The sequence below is a fragment of the Lissotriton vulgaris genome, chromosome 2_1 (genome assembly GCF_964263255.1).
Source record: "Lissotriton vulgaris chromosome 2_1, aLisVul1.2, whole genome shotgun sequence".
NCBI classification, from domain to species: domain Eukaryota; kingdom Metazoa; phylum Chordata; class Amphibia; order Caudata; family Salamandridae; genus Lissotriton; species Lissotriton vulgaris.
The window spans coordinates 45512248-45526232 of record NC_141687.1 but is presented as its reverse complement, the minus strand read 5'-3'; the positions used below and the strand labels follow the sequence as shown (position 1 = coordinate 45526232).

At 43.9% G+C, this 13985-nt stretch overlaps 1 protein-coding gene across 6 annotated transcripts in view; it reads right to left on the bottom strand.

The window, feature by feature from the left end:
• Positions 1-13985, bottom strand: part of ABCB6 (ATP binding cassette subfamily B member 6 (LAN blood group)) — a 268844-nt gene that overhangs the window by 22188 nt on the left and 232671 nt on the right. For all 6 annotated transcript variants that reach the window (XM_086954420.1, XM_086954421.1, XM_086954415.1 and 3 more), the window contains 3 exons: positions 11927-12012; positions 11034-11091; positions 7242-7346 (listed from right to left, as the gene is read on the bottom strand). In XM_086954420.1, the coding sequence (XP_086810546.1) occupies positions 7242-7346; positions 11034-11091; positions 11927-12012 (249 nt within the window). The remainder of the gene's footprint in view (positions 1-7241; positions 7347-11033; positions 11092-11926; positions 12013-13985) is intronic.

Here is a 13985-nt window from a genome sequence, read left to right as displayed (position 1 = left end):
GTGAAGGTGCAGCCGATTGTTTATTTCTGCATATAAAGATGGGAAAAATGCTTAACTATATCTTGGCCTTTGCAAATACTGACTGGCATGGATTTATGGAACAAAGTGAATGGTTCAAGTGGGGATCACAGCCCCTTGCAATGACTCCGAACTGCTTGTCATTCCTGGTCACTTGTTTTGGGACATGCTTCCGACAGGATATTCCATGACTGGAGTGAAGGAAAAGAGTAGGCACACCAGTAACGACCCTGGACTTCGCCCACAGGATGGATTTGCTTCAAGGCCTATGGATGCCGTCCGGTGAAGCTGAATCCCCCTTGGTCTCCTCTGTTTATTTAGATTGTAGGAGGTGATGTAAAGAGAGCTTTCTTCCAAGAGCTGACTGCACAGGTACGATGATTCGTCAGGAGAACATCTCACAATAACACTCGGAAAGGGAATGGAAGGCTCGCCTCTAGGGAAGGACCTACATGAAGAAGCAGGTTTCCAAGCAGACATATCAAGGAAGCATGTTGTAGAAGAAGAACCCTGAAAGTGACATTAAGATTGGGGGTAGAGGGAGGCAAGCTAAGTTGAGGTCTATAAAATGATCTCTGGTTCTGCAAGAACTCTCTTGAAAACCACCCTTGCACTGTGAAATGCCCTACACAGCTCAGTTTGAAAATATGAGTCCTTCTCTTTGTTGTGAGAAAACACAAGATTCTTCTGTAAGTTTCTTCGGTCGTTCCTGGCTCAGAAGAGCGCACAGATGCCTTTGTGTAGGTTTCTTAAGCGTTGCAAGAATTATTTAACTGATTTAGGTTTCAAACTGGGATTTTCAGTTTGAACCTGAAAGCACCAGGCCCTGTGGGGTTCTTAGGGAGCAGGTGGAGAGGTCGAGTTGCTGCACAGGATGCAGATTCAGGTTGTACACAGGTGGGAAGAGTACAGGAGGGGTAAGGCGTTCAAGCAGAAGAAGATTTTTCTGTCCCACTAGTACGAATGGACCTTACACTGCTGAGCCAACCAGCCTCGTTCCTCACAGCAGATTAACGTTCAGGGGCACCAAAGGCAACCTATCTTATTAACTATGTTCCTTTGAGACTTCCTGGAAGAGAAAAGCCCACCGTCTCTGCAGGTGGTAGTCCCAGAGGGGTTCAAAGGAGGCACTTCAGTCAAAATCAGAGCTGAAATGGTTAAACTTGCAGTGCGGGTACATAGTGGTCAAGGGATGTGGAATCGCTCTCAGTCTCTCTGCAAGAAGAACCTCCAAACTCCTTGATTACAGACCTTTAGGAAACCTGCATCCTGGCAGCTGGATGTCTGGGCGCTACAAAAGCAGCATGTGCCACTCTGGCCAGGAAGGCACACTGCAAAGAGTTATGTATGCCACTGCGCTTCCCATGCAGTTCCTGCCTCTCGTGCTCCTGGGCATCGCTGTGTTGCATTGCACACTTATTTATCTTCTTCACAGGTTTTAACAAGAGCTTTCTCTTTTAGTTTAATAGACAGCACACTGGTACACACTAGACTAAACCCAGCCGTGCTGCTGTACAACATGGGACCTTAAAAAAACATTGACAAGGCCAAATAGTAGAGCTAGTTGCCTTTGCAATTTTTTTTTGCCATGTTGTACAGCAGCGCGGATGCTTTGTGTCGGGGTTTAAAGTAAAAAAATAAATAGTTGCCATGACCTGAGCAGCGCCATTCCCTGGTGTTTCTCTCTCCTCTTGGTCTGTTGCCAAGATATTCTTGCAGCCATCAGAATCTTTTGTTGCTTCTCCCTTTCCTTTGCTTTTATGTAAGATTTGGCGACTCCTCGCATGGTGGTCTTTGTGGTTGCCCAACGCGTTCCTGACGATTCCACCAGGCCAGAGTTAAGGTCCGAGAAGGCCCTCAACTCCTGCAATAAAACTTGTGTGCATTGTTTGTACCAGGAGTTAAGTTGTCTTTCAGGAGATACTCCAAACCGGACTATGGGAGTGCTTCAAGATGCCCTAGATAGGATCTTGGCAGATGTAGTGCTTAAAATGACTGCTGCGGGGAGTAGGAAGATGTCGATGTGGGACAAAGTCTTATGAGCCTCTTGTCATTTGGTGCCGAATGCGCCATGTATCGCACAATCCCAGGCATTCACCCATCCCCCCCCGCTGGCCAGCCTGGTCCACGTCGAATCTGTCTCTGGGTCCAGGGTGGCATTAAAGTCTCCCACTATAATTGTGCAGCCCTGCAGTAGCCCCAGTACAAGCCCTTTCAGTGCCTCCAACGAGGACTTGAATAATTGTGGAGGGATCTAGGCACTCAGAAGATTATTTATTTTCCTTGCTAGCCAGCCTTCTAATGTGCCAAACATCCTGAGTGAATTATGAGCAGTCTGGGAGATTGTAAAATTGGAAATTTCTTCGCAGGAGTATTGCCATTCCCCTCAAGCCTTTAGTGTGCCCTGCATGGTAGACCCTGTCATATCCAAAGCGTGCTAAGAAGGGGCATTTGGTGACCAGAAGTTGTCTCTCTTGTAGCATTAGAACAGCAGGTGTATCTTTGTGAACTTGATGCTGTCATTCAACCCATTAACACTGCAGGTCATAAACGAGAAACTTTGCATCTCGGGGTGTGCTACAAATCACCAAGCTCATCCTGAGGAGCTCCACCTAGTGATCAATCGGGTCAGCTAGAAGGTGGGAGACCTCCGAAAATCAGAATTTGAGGAGATCTCTCTCAGCTAAAGAAAGCCCTGCAACTGCCCCCTCGCCACACTTCCACCCAAGAAGCATCCCTTACCCAAATTCTCTGTAGAAACAAAAAAAAGTAAAAACAAGTGATTTAAAATAGGAGCTACCCACCAAGAGCAAAATAGGAGTTGGATGTTGTATTGCTGCTAGGCAGATGCTAGAGGGCATGCTAGGTAGCAGTAGCTGGCATCCATGGAAGCGCTGCACATCACACAAGTCATGTGAACTCGTGAAGGGTGCACAATCAAGGGGTCACTGGGCACGTTGTCTCGTCTGATATGGCACAACTAGCCGATGGTGATCTACATTGGGGGTTGGACCTTTGACCCCACTCTTTTTCCTTGATGGCTGCCTTCTGTTTCTGAGGAGTGAGGTGAAACCTGAGCCGTGCAGTATCGCTTACGGGATTGTCATCACTGTAGTGTCTTGAGAGTTAGAGATGATGGGACCCTTTTTGGTTCCTGACGGACTCCATAGAACAGGGAGATACTTGCATGGGTGTGGGTGATCAAATTCATGATGTATAATGTTCAGTTAATAGCTACACACTGAGGAATAAAGCTGTGTAATTCCAAGTTCCATGTGTATCATGATCATTTGCAAGTACCCGGCTGGGGAACATGCTACAATCATTTCTTCGGCATGCTCTTGTTGTTTCCTGCTGGGACCCTGTGATTCTGTCAGGGTGATCCCAGAGGGGTGGTGAAGGAGGGGCTTGGGCAGATGTTGCATTTGAGAGTTTTCTGTTATGTCGCACATTTTCAGGCTGCTTCAGGTGAGTTTAAGAAAAATGATTTGGAGTCAAGGAGCACATTGAGTTTTGCCGGGAACAACAGCATATACGGAGGTTTTAAGAATCTCAACTTTTGCTTGGCTGCATCAAAGGATTACCCTTGCTGTTGGCCTTGCCAGGTGTAGCCTGGAAACACGATGATGTGCGTCGATTGATACTGCAGTGTCTCAGCAGCTCGTGCCCCTCTGATGATCAAGTCTCTGTCCATATAATTCAGCAACTTAGCGATCATGGGGCGATATGTGAAACAGGAGGGAGGTGGCCTCTGTGCTAAGGACATGTGCTCCTTGTGCAGTAAATCATGACGATAGCTTTCCCATGGGCATCCAGGAGGCTATCCAAGATTCTAAGAACTGTTCTGTCTTTGCGCTTTCTGCAGCCTCAGTGAAACCTATAAGGCGGAGGTTGCTCCTCCTCGCCCTGTTACCGGCATCCTCCGTACAATAGCTCAGTGAAATCTTTGCAATACACCTACCACAAGGACGTATGGACCCAGCACTAGCCGCCACTGAATCTCCCTTTAAAATGGCCGTTCAGGTGAATGGAGAACCATCTCAGCATCCAGAAATAGAGACATCACCAATGTTTAGTCTTCTCTGAGTGAGAAAGGTTAGGATGTTGTACAAGGTCACCTTGTGGGCACAAATACCAATTGGTTCGGTAGGACCATCTTATCCATTAGTGGTGTCAGTCATTTCACGAATACCCAAGCCAGAATCTTCTTGTCAGAGTTTAATTAAGAGATATGGTGGTAATTCTGACAGTCCGTATCATCTTGAATGCTTTATAAAATTTGGCAATCAGCCCATTAGAGCCAGGTGCCTTTCCCTCTATGACGTCTTTGTACAGCACTGAGCGGCTCCTTCAGAGGGTCTCCAAGTGGCACTGTATTACAAGTGCATTATAGTCTGTGGCACTGTATTACTAGTGTGTTAAAACCTGTGGCACTGTATTACAAGTGTGTTAGAGCCTGTGGTACTGTATTACAAGTGTGTTAGAGCCTGTGGCACTATATTACAAGTGCATTAGAGCCTGTGGCTCTGTATTACAAGTGCATTATAGCCTGAGGCACTGCATTACAAGTGCATTAGAGCCGGTGGCACTGCATTACAAGTGCATTAGAGCCTGTTGCACTGTATTACAAGTGCATTATAGCCTGTTGCACTCCAGTACAAATGTGTTAGAGCATGTGGAACTGTATTACAAGTGCATTAGAGCATGTGGAACTGTATTACAAGTGTATTATAGCCTGTTGCACTGCAGTACAAATGTGTTAGAGCATGTGGAACTGTATTACAAGTGCATTATAGCCTGTGGCACTGTATTACAAGGGCATTAAAGCCTGTGTCACTTGTAGTGCATAAGATGGAATAGCTGCCACGATTTGACAGAGTAATCCATCCTTCCATCAAACACTAAATAACGCCCTATAGCTCTTACCTTGAGCTAAACACTGCTGGAGTGGGAAAAAGACATATAGGAAGAATGATTTTTCATTCCGCTCCCTCCACACATCTACTAGATCAGTCATGGCCATAATCTGCTGCTTGCAAATGACGCTCCCTTAGAGCTTGTCCTTAACGGTCTCAGCCAGTCCATTGTAGGGTCACATGCGAGGTAGAAATCACTCCAATATCATATTGAGAGCATTATGTTTCCTGCATAGGGACAGTAGATTAAAAAAAAACCCAGGCATGTTAAAACTGGGAATCATTTGTGAGGCCATAACTACCAGCAGTCTACCCTGTGCCTCAGAGCGGATAAGATTTAGCTTCGAGTTAACTGTGTGATGTATAAATAATACTGATTTAATCAGCTGTACGTTGCGAAATATCAATATTGGCCCCGTTTGTCGCTTGGGATAAGGGTACATCTGCCCTGTGCCTCTCCAGGTATGCCAGAACCAACCACTTCTTCTTAGGGTTGTTCAACCCCCTGATTTACCATGTCAATAATGTAATGGCTGAGCCCTTGAAATACCAGGACTAGCAGCTACATGTGACAACAAACTGCACTGACATCTGTAAAACAAGTATTTACAGGTCTATGTGCACTTTTATATTATGCCCAGGGCCACTAGAATCATTGCATTGGGAACACCAAATAATGTGGTTGTGTTGACTAAATTATGTGGCAAGAAAAGGCAAATTATGCAGCACATTTTTTGATATTATTACTGGATTGTTTTGTGATTTTTACACATGGCAATACTATCTGCGATAAAGATTCCACCTCAGTAGTACATTTTTAACAATGAAATACAAAAATAGGCAACTGAAAGCTAGTGGAGAAGTGTGGCTCACTGGTTAGAGGAGGCAGACCTGGAAGCAGAGGTCAGCCCGGGACCAGGGTTCAATTCCCGGCTCGGCGGGTCTTGAGTCCTAAAATGTCCACGGACTCGACAATTCTCGCTCCGGTGCCTATTCGATTCACGGGTTCACACTCTGCGACTCTGGGCAATAGCTTGCTTAATCTCCACAACGGCCCCCCGCAGCGGGATGCCTGGCTTTCACCTTGTGGATACCCTGCCGGGGTTATCTCACAGGGGAATACCAGGACAGGTTCCCTAAGCAAGCGCTTAGCTACCGGGTTGGTGATTTGCGCTATATAAATTCCTGTACATTTACATTTACCAGTTAACCTTAGTGAAGGGCCTTCCACTGCGCATGCACACATGTTGCCATGTTTTTAGTAACTTTTCATCCGTTTGAACTAGAAACACTTTTTTGTTAAAATCTTCAGATTATGCAGTAGACTATAGATTATATGGCAAATGCGTCAAATCCATAATTATGCAAAAAAAAACAGCAGCTGCAGAATCGCACAATTCCAGTGGCCATGAATATGCCTGTATTCGGTTGAATAAACTATACCCATCCGCCTCTAGCCTTCCACACTGAATCAAACAGGCACACAGGGCTATCCAAAATCACCAATGTATGCAGTTAAATATCAGAGAGTGGCTCATGCCAAGATGGTTGTCATGGTAGCCGCGGATTGAAACAGATATATGGTTTTGGGTATAGAGCGACACAGTTATGTGGCCATTTTGGTTGGCAGCAGGACATCCCTTGCACAAGTTTTGAAGGAAGTGAATTTTAATCGCCAGTCAGGGCATGTCTGGTAAATAAAAAGTGATGCATGCAAAAGAATGTTTAAACTTTCTACCCTTCCCTTGCCTGATAGAACTTCCAAACCAATGTTAATCCGCTGGTTGTTGTGCAGCCATCAACAATTCATTACTCTGAAGTATCCGAGATGTGACACTCAGTATTTTATAAGACTATAAAATAAATAAATGAACTAACACCAAGGCAGGGCACATATTGACATTTAGGTACAAAGGGCCTAATTTAGATCTTGGAGGAGGGGAACACTCTGTGACAAACGTAACGGAGATCCCGTCACCCATATTACGGACCTATTATATTCTACGGAGATCATAATGCAGCGGATGGGATATCTGTCACGTTGGTGACAGAGAATTCCATCCGCCAAGATCTAAATAAGGCCAACATTCCAAGGTTAAGGTCGGTGAGACGTAGAGCACCCGTGCACCTGCTGTGTTGAGACTTCGTAAAAGCTTCTATGGTTTCCACGGTTTCAAGGTACTCGATGGAGACGCGAGTAGAAGTATTGATCAGCACCATTCATGCTCCGGTCTCGAAAGGTTGTGTCATTTTGTAGTTTGACACAGTTATTCATTTACACATAAAAAACTGGAAATGTATTCTTACCGTAGAGATATCCTGCCCATCGACCCGGATGCTGCCCCCGCTGACATTATAGAAGCGGAAAAGGAGTCGAACAATCGTACTTTTCCCTGAGCCGGAAGGACCCACCTGGATGAAGGTCAAGAGAGAGGGTTGAGACATCAGAAACAGAAGGGAAAGAGTGCAAGAGAACAGAGAGAACATACTGCCTGCAGTATTTTGAGGACTTAAGCTTGTAGTTCTGTCTGTTCTATAATAAGAGTGAGTGGAGAAGTTGTATGTAGTACCTCCTGTAGAGCTGGTGATGGGATTAAATCTAAACACACACGTATGCAGCAGTGAAACCTACTGGACACTCAGGATATGGCTGAGGTCAAGGATGCCCCTGACAGAGACACATGGTGCGGACAGAGGACGCTACCGCCCAATGATTAAATTACCCCCACTGTGAAATTTGATGTGATTGTTTAGTATGTGTAGCCTTGTTATCCTTGTTACAGGTTTGATAGTACCCAGAAACGGATTTAGAAGGAACGGTCTTCATCCAAACGAGGCCATTTTAAATGTAGCGTCCACATTGCATCCTGAGGACGACCTCACCCATTTCATTTCATGATGTAGGAGGTTGACAATTGTATTGTTATAATGCTGTCAGCTGTAGATTGAATATTCATGTGTGAGCTGTAGTTTTAAGCTGTATACACTGACACCTATTTAGATCCGGCATGACAGCTCGCTCAACCATATGTGATCAAAAAAGAGCTTTTGAAAGAACTAGAGAGAGAGGGGCTGCGGCTCTGTACAGATGATGGTTGATCGGAGTACAGCTTCTGATTTGGTATAAGCTGTGCGTTCCACAGAAAGAGTGCTTACCCTCCACCAGCTATAATTATTTGTTTATCCAGATGCTTCAACAGACACTTTATCATGAAAAGCTATTGTGTTTGTGAGGGCCTGACATATTTAAGTGAAAAGCATATGTTAACATCGATCCATGTAAGTATGGATTATTATTACTCTGTATTAAAACCTACAAATATGTATTTTCTTACATGAAATCTTAACATATTACTGTGTTAGGCAAGGGTATTGTTTTTGTTACCTCGTGTGACAAACTGTGGAGAAAGATTTGCTCTGTGAGAATCCTTGTTAAGCTCTCTAAAGAGTGACAGTATTTCGATTAGCCAACTGTAATTGTGTATACTTTTATAATCTTTAGACTTTGTGCCTAATAATTGCCTTGTGGGAAAGCTTACACTTAAAACAGTAGGGCTACGTTGGTAATGGTGACAAGCAATAGGCCAGATTGGTACCCTGAGAAAAAGTAATTTGTGATGCCACAGGTCGGATCTGCTTGTAATACATGGGGTTCTGCAATCCCTGTATAAACCCCCATCTCTTGTGTCTTTATAATCAGCACATTGTGATGCACCTAGACGCCGATTATAAAGAAAAGACGTCAAAACTCAACTCTAATACTTGAGTTCTGATGTCACAAAGCCTGCTGCCAGAGCAAGCAGCCGAGGTGAAAAGCAGATCAGGCCAAGGAGCAGAATTAAAGCAGCTGTTTAAAGAACAAAATGAAACATTGCTCTTCTTTCATCTGGTCTGTTTTTTCTAGCAAACAGTGACAAGCAGAAGGAACATGTTTATTTTTTGCACTCCGTAGAAAAGTAAAGAAAACGTAGCATCTTTCTGCACATTCCGATCTACTGCAGCTTCTAACTTAAAAAAAACCAACTGACGTATTAAATTCATTATAATATGTTTTTGCAACAATTATTTAACAGGTTTTTGAGGAGTTTAAGTTTGCGCCAGCGGTTCTATTCTTGTTCTTCATGTTCGCAAACATACTTCTCTTTCATATGAAAGAGCTGTGCACCAAGGATACAAGTGGTTTGTGGGAAAGGTCATGGTGTGACCATGAATTATATGGGATAAAATAGCCTCTGATGTATATGATAAAGATATTGCAAGTCACCACGGAGTTCCATAACCTTATTAAGGACCTCCGCCTTCGGCCTCATTCCTCTCTATGGTTGTGGAACTCCTCTGTGACTTGAAATATCCTTATAATGTACAGCAGCGGGTACTTTATCCATTATATTATGAAAAAAGTTTGATAAAGACTGTAGTACTAACGTTTTTATTGTGAAACACACATTGGGTTGTTATCACATTGCCATAGTCTTTAAATAGATATTTTATTATATGTGAAACCACAGATCACCATAGTGGTCGAGGGCTTTGGTGTCGGCCACACACTCCGACACACCCTGGTGGTTTTCACTGTGATGATTTTTGTTAGGCGCTACTGAAATGGTTTCTACGTTATTCTGAAAACTGTATTTCTCTACATATTTGTAATTTTAGAACACTATGTAGGATGGGTGATGGTTTACATGCACTTGAATAGATCTGTGTTGGTTATGGCATCAAGCCAAAGGCAAAGGTTACAGGCCTTGTTAATTCATGGGAAAAGTTATATCAGTTTCCATAGTTTGATCGATTATTATGAAACATTATGACAAAGCCAGGATACCTGACTTACTTATTGTGACAAGCATGTGCTAATGGCAATATGGTTTTGAAGATGGGTTATAATTACACTGTGCTAAAGGCTATAGGTAGGTGTTTTGTTACATGCAATCTCCCTCTCTGGCAACCCTCGGAGTCGAAGATTTTCCGGCCAGATTGAGAAGTGTTGAATGTGGTTTCGCCAATTGTGATATTGTACGTATGTGAAATGTTATAACTGTAAGTAGGATGGTTGTCAGTTTACCATGTACGCTGGAGTAGGGCCTGCTCTGGTTATAGTGTCAAACCAATGGTAAACGCAATACACCATTCCGGTTTATTGGGAAGGTTATCTCAGATTCCTTAGGTGTAATCTGCTGAGAATGAAAAGTTATATACAAAGAAAGCACGCCTGACATTCTTATGGTGAAAGGCGTGTGCTAAAGGCAAGAGGCTTTTACGTGTGTTCTGTAGTAAAGCCTGTAGGCAGGTCTTATGTTACATGGAATTTAGCACATTATTGTAGTTTGGAAGGGTTTTGGTGTTGGTGACCCAACTGAACAAACCATAGGGGTTGAAGATTGGCACTCCATGCAGCCTTGAAAACAATCCGGTCCATGCACAGACATTTATGGCACACGTGCAGACATTAGTCTCTATAACATTTGAGCTAGAATCTTTAATGACAAATGTCTCAAAGGTTCTTTTAGAATACAGCAGAATCGACATGTTCTGCATTGTCACTCACACACAAGCCAACCTGAGGACTGTGAGGTCTTGATACTTGCAACTGACAACCACTCATGTAATAGTTCACGTGTTGCTCTTTTAAACAACAAAGAACGAAATATCTGATAAAAGCCGAATTGTCACAGGTTCATTTGAAACTGGCCTTAAACATTCAGATGGTTCGCAAACAAAACAAATTAATGCAATGTCAAAGAGTTAAAAAACCAATAGGGCAAATAAAAAGGTTAGCCAAAACAGCCAATGATACAGACACGAGGGGAGACCCAACGCTAGGCGCTTGTGTCATGCCATCTCCCTATGTTCTAATATGCAGTGGGGTCCTTGCAGTGTTTGGCATCGGTTTCCTAGCTAGATGGAGAACATGTAAATGCTCTATATTTGCGGGCCAGATTAGAAGTAGTCTCTGACCAACATTCTTGCAACCTCAATAGAGGGCATCTTATCACAGGAGTTAGAGATGCTTTTATGTCCCTGAGGTTCTGATACCAAGGACACACCAAAGCTTGTACAATACAATCACAAAGAAAGGAGCTTTAAAGCGCGTCTCACCAGTGCCATCGTCTGACCGGGCATCACCGAGAAGGAAACGTCTCTCAGGATCTCCTTCCTGCAGAGGTAAGAGGGTTTTAGAAATCATATGCTGGCTCTTCCCAAACTGATAATGATCCATTGTGAAAAGAACACACAATGGCAACTCATTGCTCGTATTTTACAGAACCCACTGCTCCAAAGCAGAGGAGTAAAATCCTCTATAATCTTCATGCCAAACCAGTCATCGAGTGCTCTTAGCCTCTCTTACAATAAGCTAAAGATCTGCATCTCTCGTACCTTTGACCTCCCATTTCACCCTCTCATACGTTTGTGATTGTGCTCTCTAACAAAACTTTAAAAAATAAATATGGTCCTGAGTAAGGTCAGCATATGGCTAATAAACATCAAGGCTGAAACATGTGAACATTCTAAAGTATGTAGTTCCTCTGGTATTGGAAGCAAGGAGATTCTCAGATATAGTGTGGACATTATCTTGTTTCTTTTCTCCCTCAGTGGACTTCACTACCCCAAGCTGGCATTGTCCCCTAAGGCTAACATAATGTACAACAGCAACCTGAATGTTGATCATTATAATACAATTCAGGGGAACGTCTAGGGCAAAGATTTTATGAAGTAAAATAGCCAACATTTAACAGCATCTGATAGCCTTTCATAAATGTAATGGGATACTTTCGTGACTTCTAACTTATAATGCCTGGTTGGAACGGAGGGTCATCTAATGCCAACGTTCTCAAACAGCAGCTACCACTGCAAGTGTAAGATTCAGCAGTCCTGATATCACTGCTATGGCAACAGGCCCCATGGAATAATGGGCAGCCCTGGGCTTCTACCATTAGGGTAGCGCCACTGTGAAGATGCTCTGTGTCGCCAGGCGCCCTCCGTTTACCTACCCATCTAAGTAGCTGAAGTGAACGTTCTCGAACTCAATCCGCCCATGCTTGAACTTGAGGTCGCCAGCGCCGATTGCATCCTTCACCTGGTTGAGAAAAGGAGAGGAGTCAGGAGACGAGGGTATCAGTTGAGAAACCAGGGAGGGGGACACATAACTCGGGGCCTACCTGATAGAAAGTAAATAAGACTGGTAAATAGAGGGACTGCCAACAAAGGTTGATAATAAGAGGGGCTGTTAATACAATGAGTTAATACACAGATTCTTCAACTCTTGGACGTCACCCCCCCCCATAACACAATGGGTATAAGATCACTGCACAATCATTGCAGTGCTGTTATTACACAAAGCTCTCATTACATACTATTACCACTATAAAATGTGCATAGGGCTCTCCACATAAGGGGAGCTGAATGCAGACGGTTCACATGAGATAAGACCATTAAGAGATGAGACTCTAGTCGATTGTGCTATTGATCCCCAGGATATTGTGGTAGAAGAATATTGATGACAGAATATCGAGGGACAAAGTATTGTAAGGTAAGTGCATGTAGGGAAGTGTACATTTAGTATTCCTAACTGCACATCTACGTGCCTTGAAGAGATTTGTACTGCGTGGGTGAATATATGAGGAGTTAGATATAGAAAATCCAGACTTACTTATCTGTTGATATTTCTTTACGATAGTTCGTACTCAGTGTTGTGAGGTTGATTCAGGGTCACACCCTCCAAATATATGGACCCTTTCTTGCATGGACTTTCTTTGGGGTCTGTGCGGGGGAGCCTGGCCGCAATGGGTTCTCGTCACAGGGACGTTAAAGGCAAGGGGTCAAAAATCTAAGATTGGCGCTATAAATTGAGTAAGGTCCTACTGTATTCAGAGCTTCATGCAGGAGGAACATTTCCCATGGAATATATCACACACAATGCTTGAATATGAGGGAATGCCAAACGTCATGCGGCCATCACTGCAGGTGGCAGCCAGCACACACGGAGAGGTGCTGATGGTCTGCGCGGCGCATCGAAGAGAAAGGCCAGAAGTGTCAGCCTACTGTCACTTGTGGCTCAGATGTGGTGACGGTGTCCCAGACTGATAGCAACTGGAGAAACAGCTTCCTTCAAGGGTGTGTGTGGTGTGTTGGGACAAGCAGGCAATACGGTGGTGAAACACAAAATGATGGGGCTCCCCATCAGAATTTAATGAGGGTCCCCTGAATATTAATTTGCCTTAGCCTGAATGGGGTCCCCCAGAAGGCCCCTCCTCCCCCGAAAGAGTTGAGGGCCCCCTTCACCACAGTGGCTGCAGGGGCCTGCGCTGCGCCCCTACGGCAATACTGAAGAGAATAAACCTCAACACTATGTTTGACAATCAGTTGTTAAATCTGCCCTTTTTGGCTTCAGGTATCAAAACGGAATGTAGCACGATTCTAGAAAAAGGCATTTGTGAGAATCACTATTCTGGACACCAGGTCTTACTCTTTAGGAAGCACCTTTAACTATTTGAGACTAAACAGGAAATGTCCAATTTCACAGACAATAAGAAATGTAGACCCATTCATTGTCCACACTTCTCACTTGATGCATAAAATACATGGGGTCCTGCTTTACTCTTACTCGGGGACTTTATTCCACGGGGTCTGAGACACGAGAGGCAAGTGCCCGGAAGCTGCAAGATCCCGCAGTGGGAACGGTCAACGTATCGCTCTTTTAGATCCATCCTTCATGGTTTTTGTTACAAAGTTGCTAATCAATTTTCAGGGATGAACAGATCCAGCTGGGATAATAAACATATAACAGTCTGGAGTCCATACAGAAGATTCACCAACAACAAACTGTGAAATGTTTATAATCTAGACTCGCTGTCTGCTGTAACTAAGAGACCAGTGTCTGTTGTTGAGTCTCCATGATCTGTGTGACTGATGTCAAGGTGTCAGGAGGATCAGAGACACTTTCCAAGCAACATTCCTAGATCCACCTTGGATCATCGCAGACTCTGGTGATATGACCTAAATGAAGAAATGCCACTTTGCCCATATTAACTCATCCCTCACTTCCAGCAT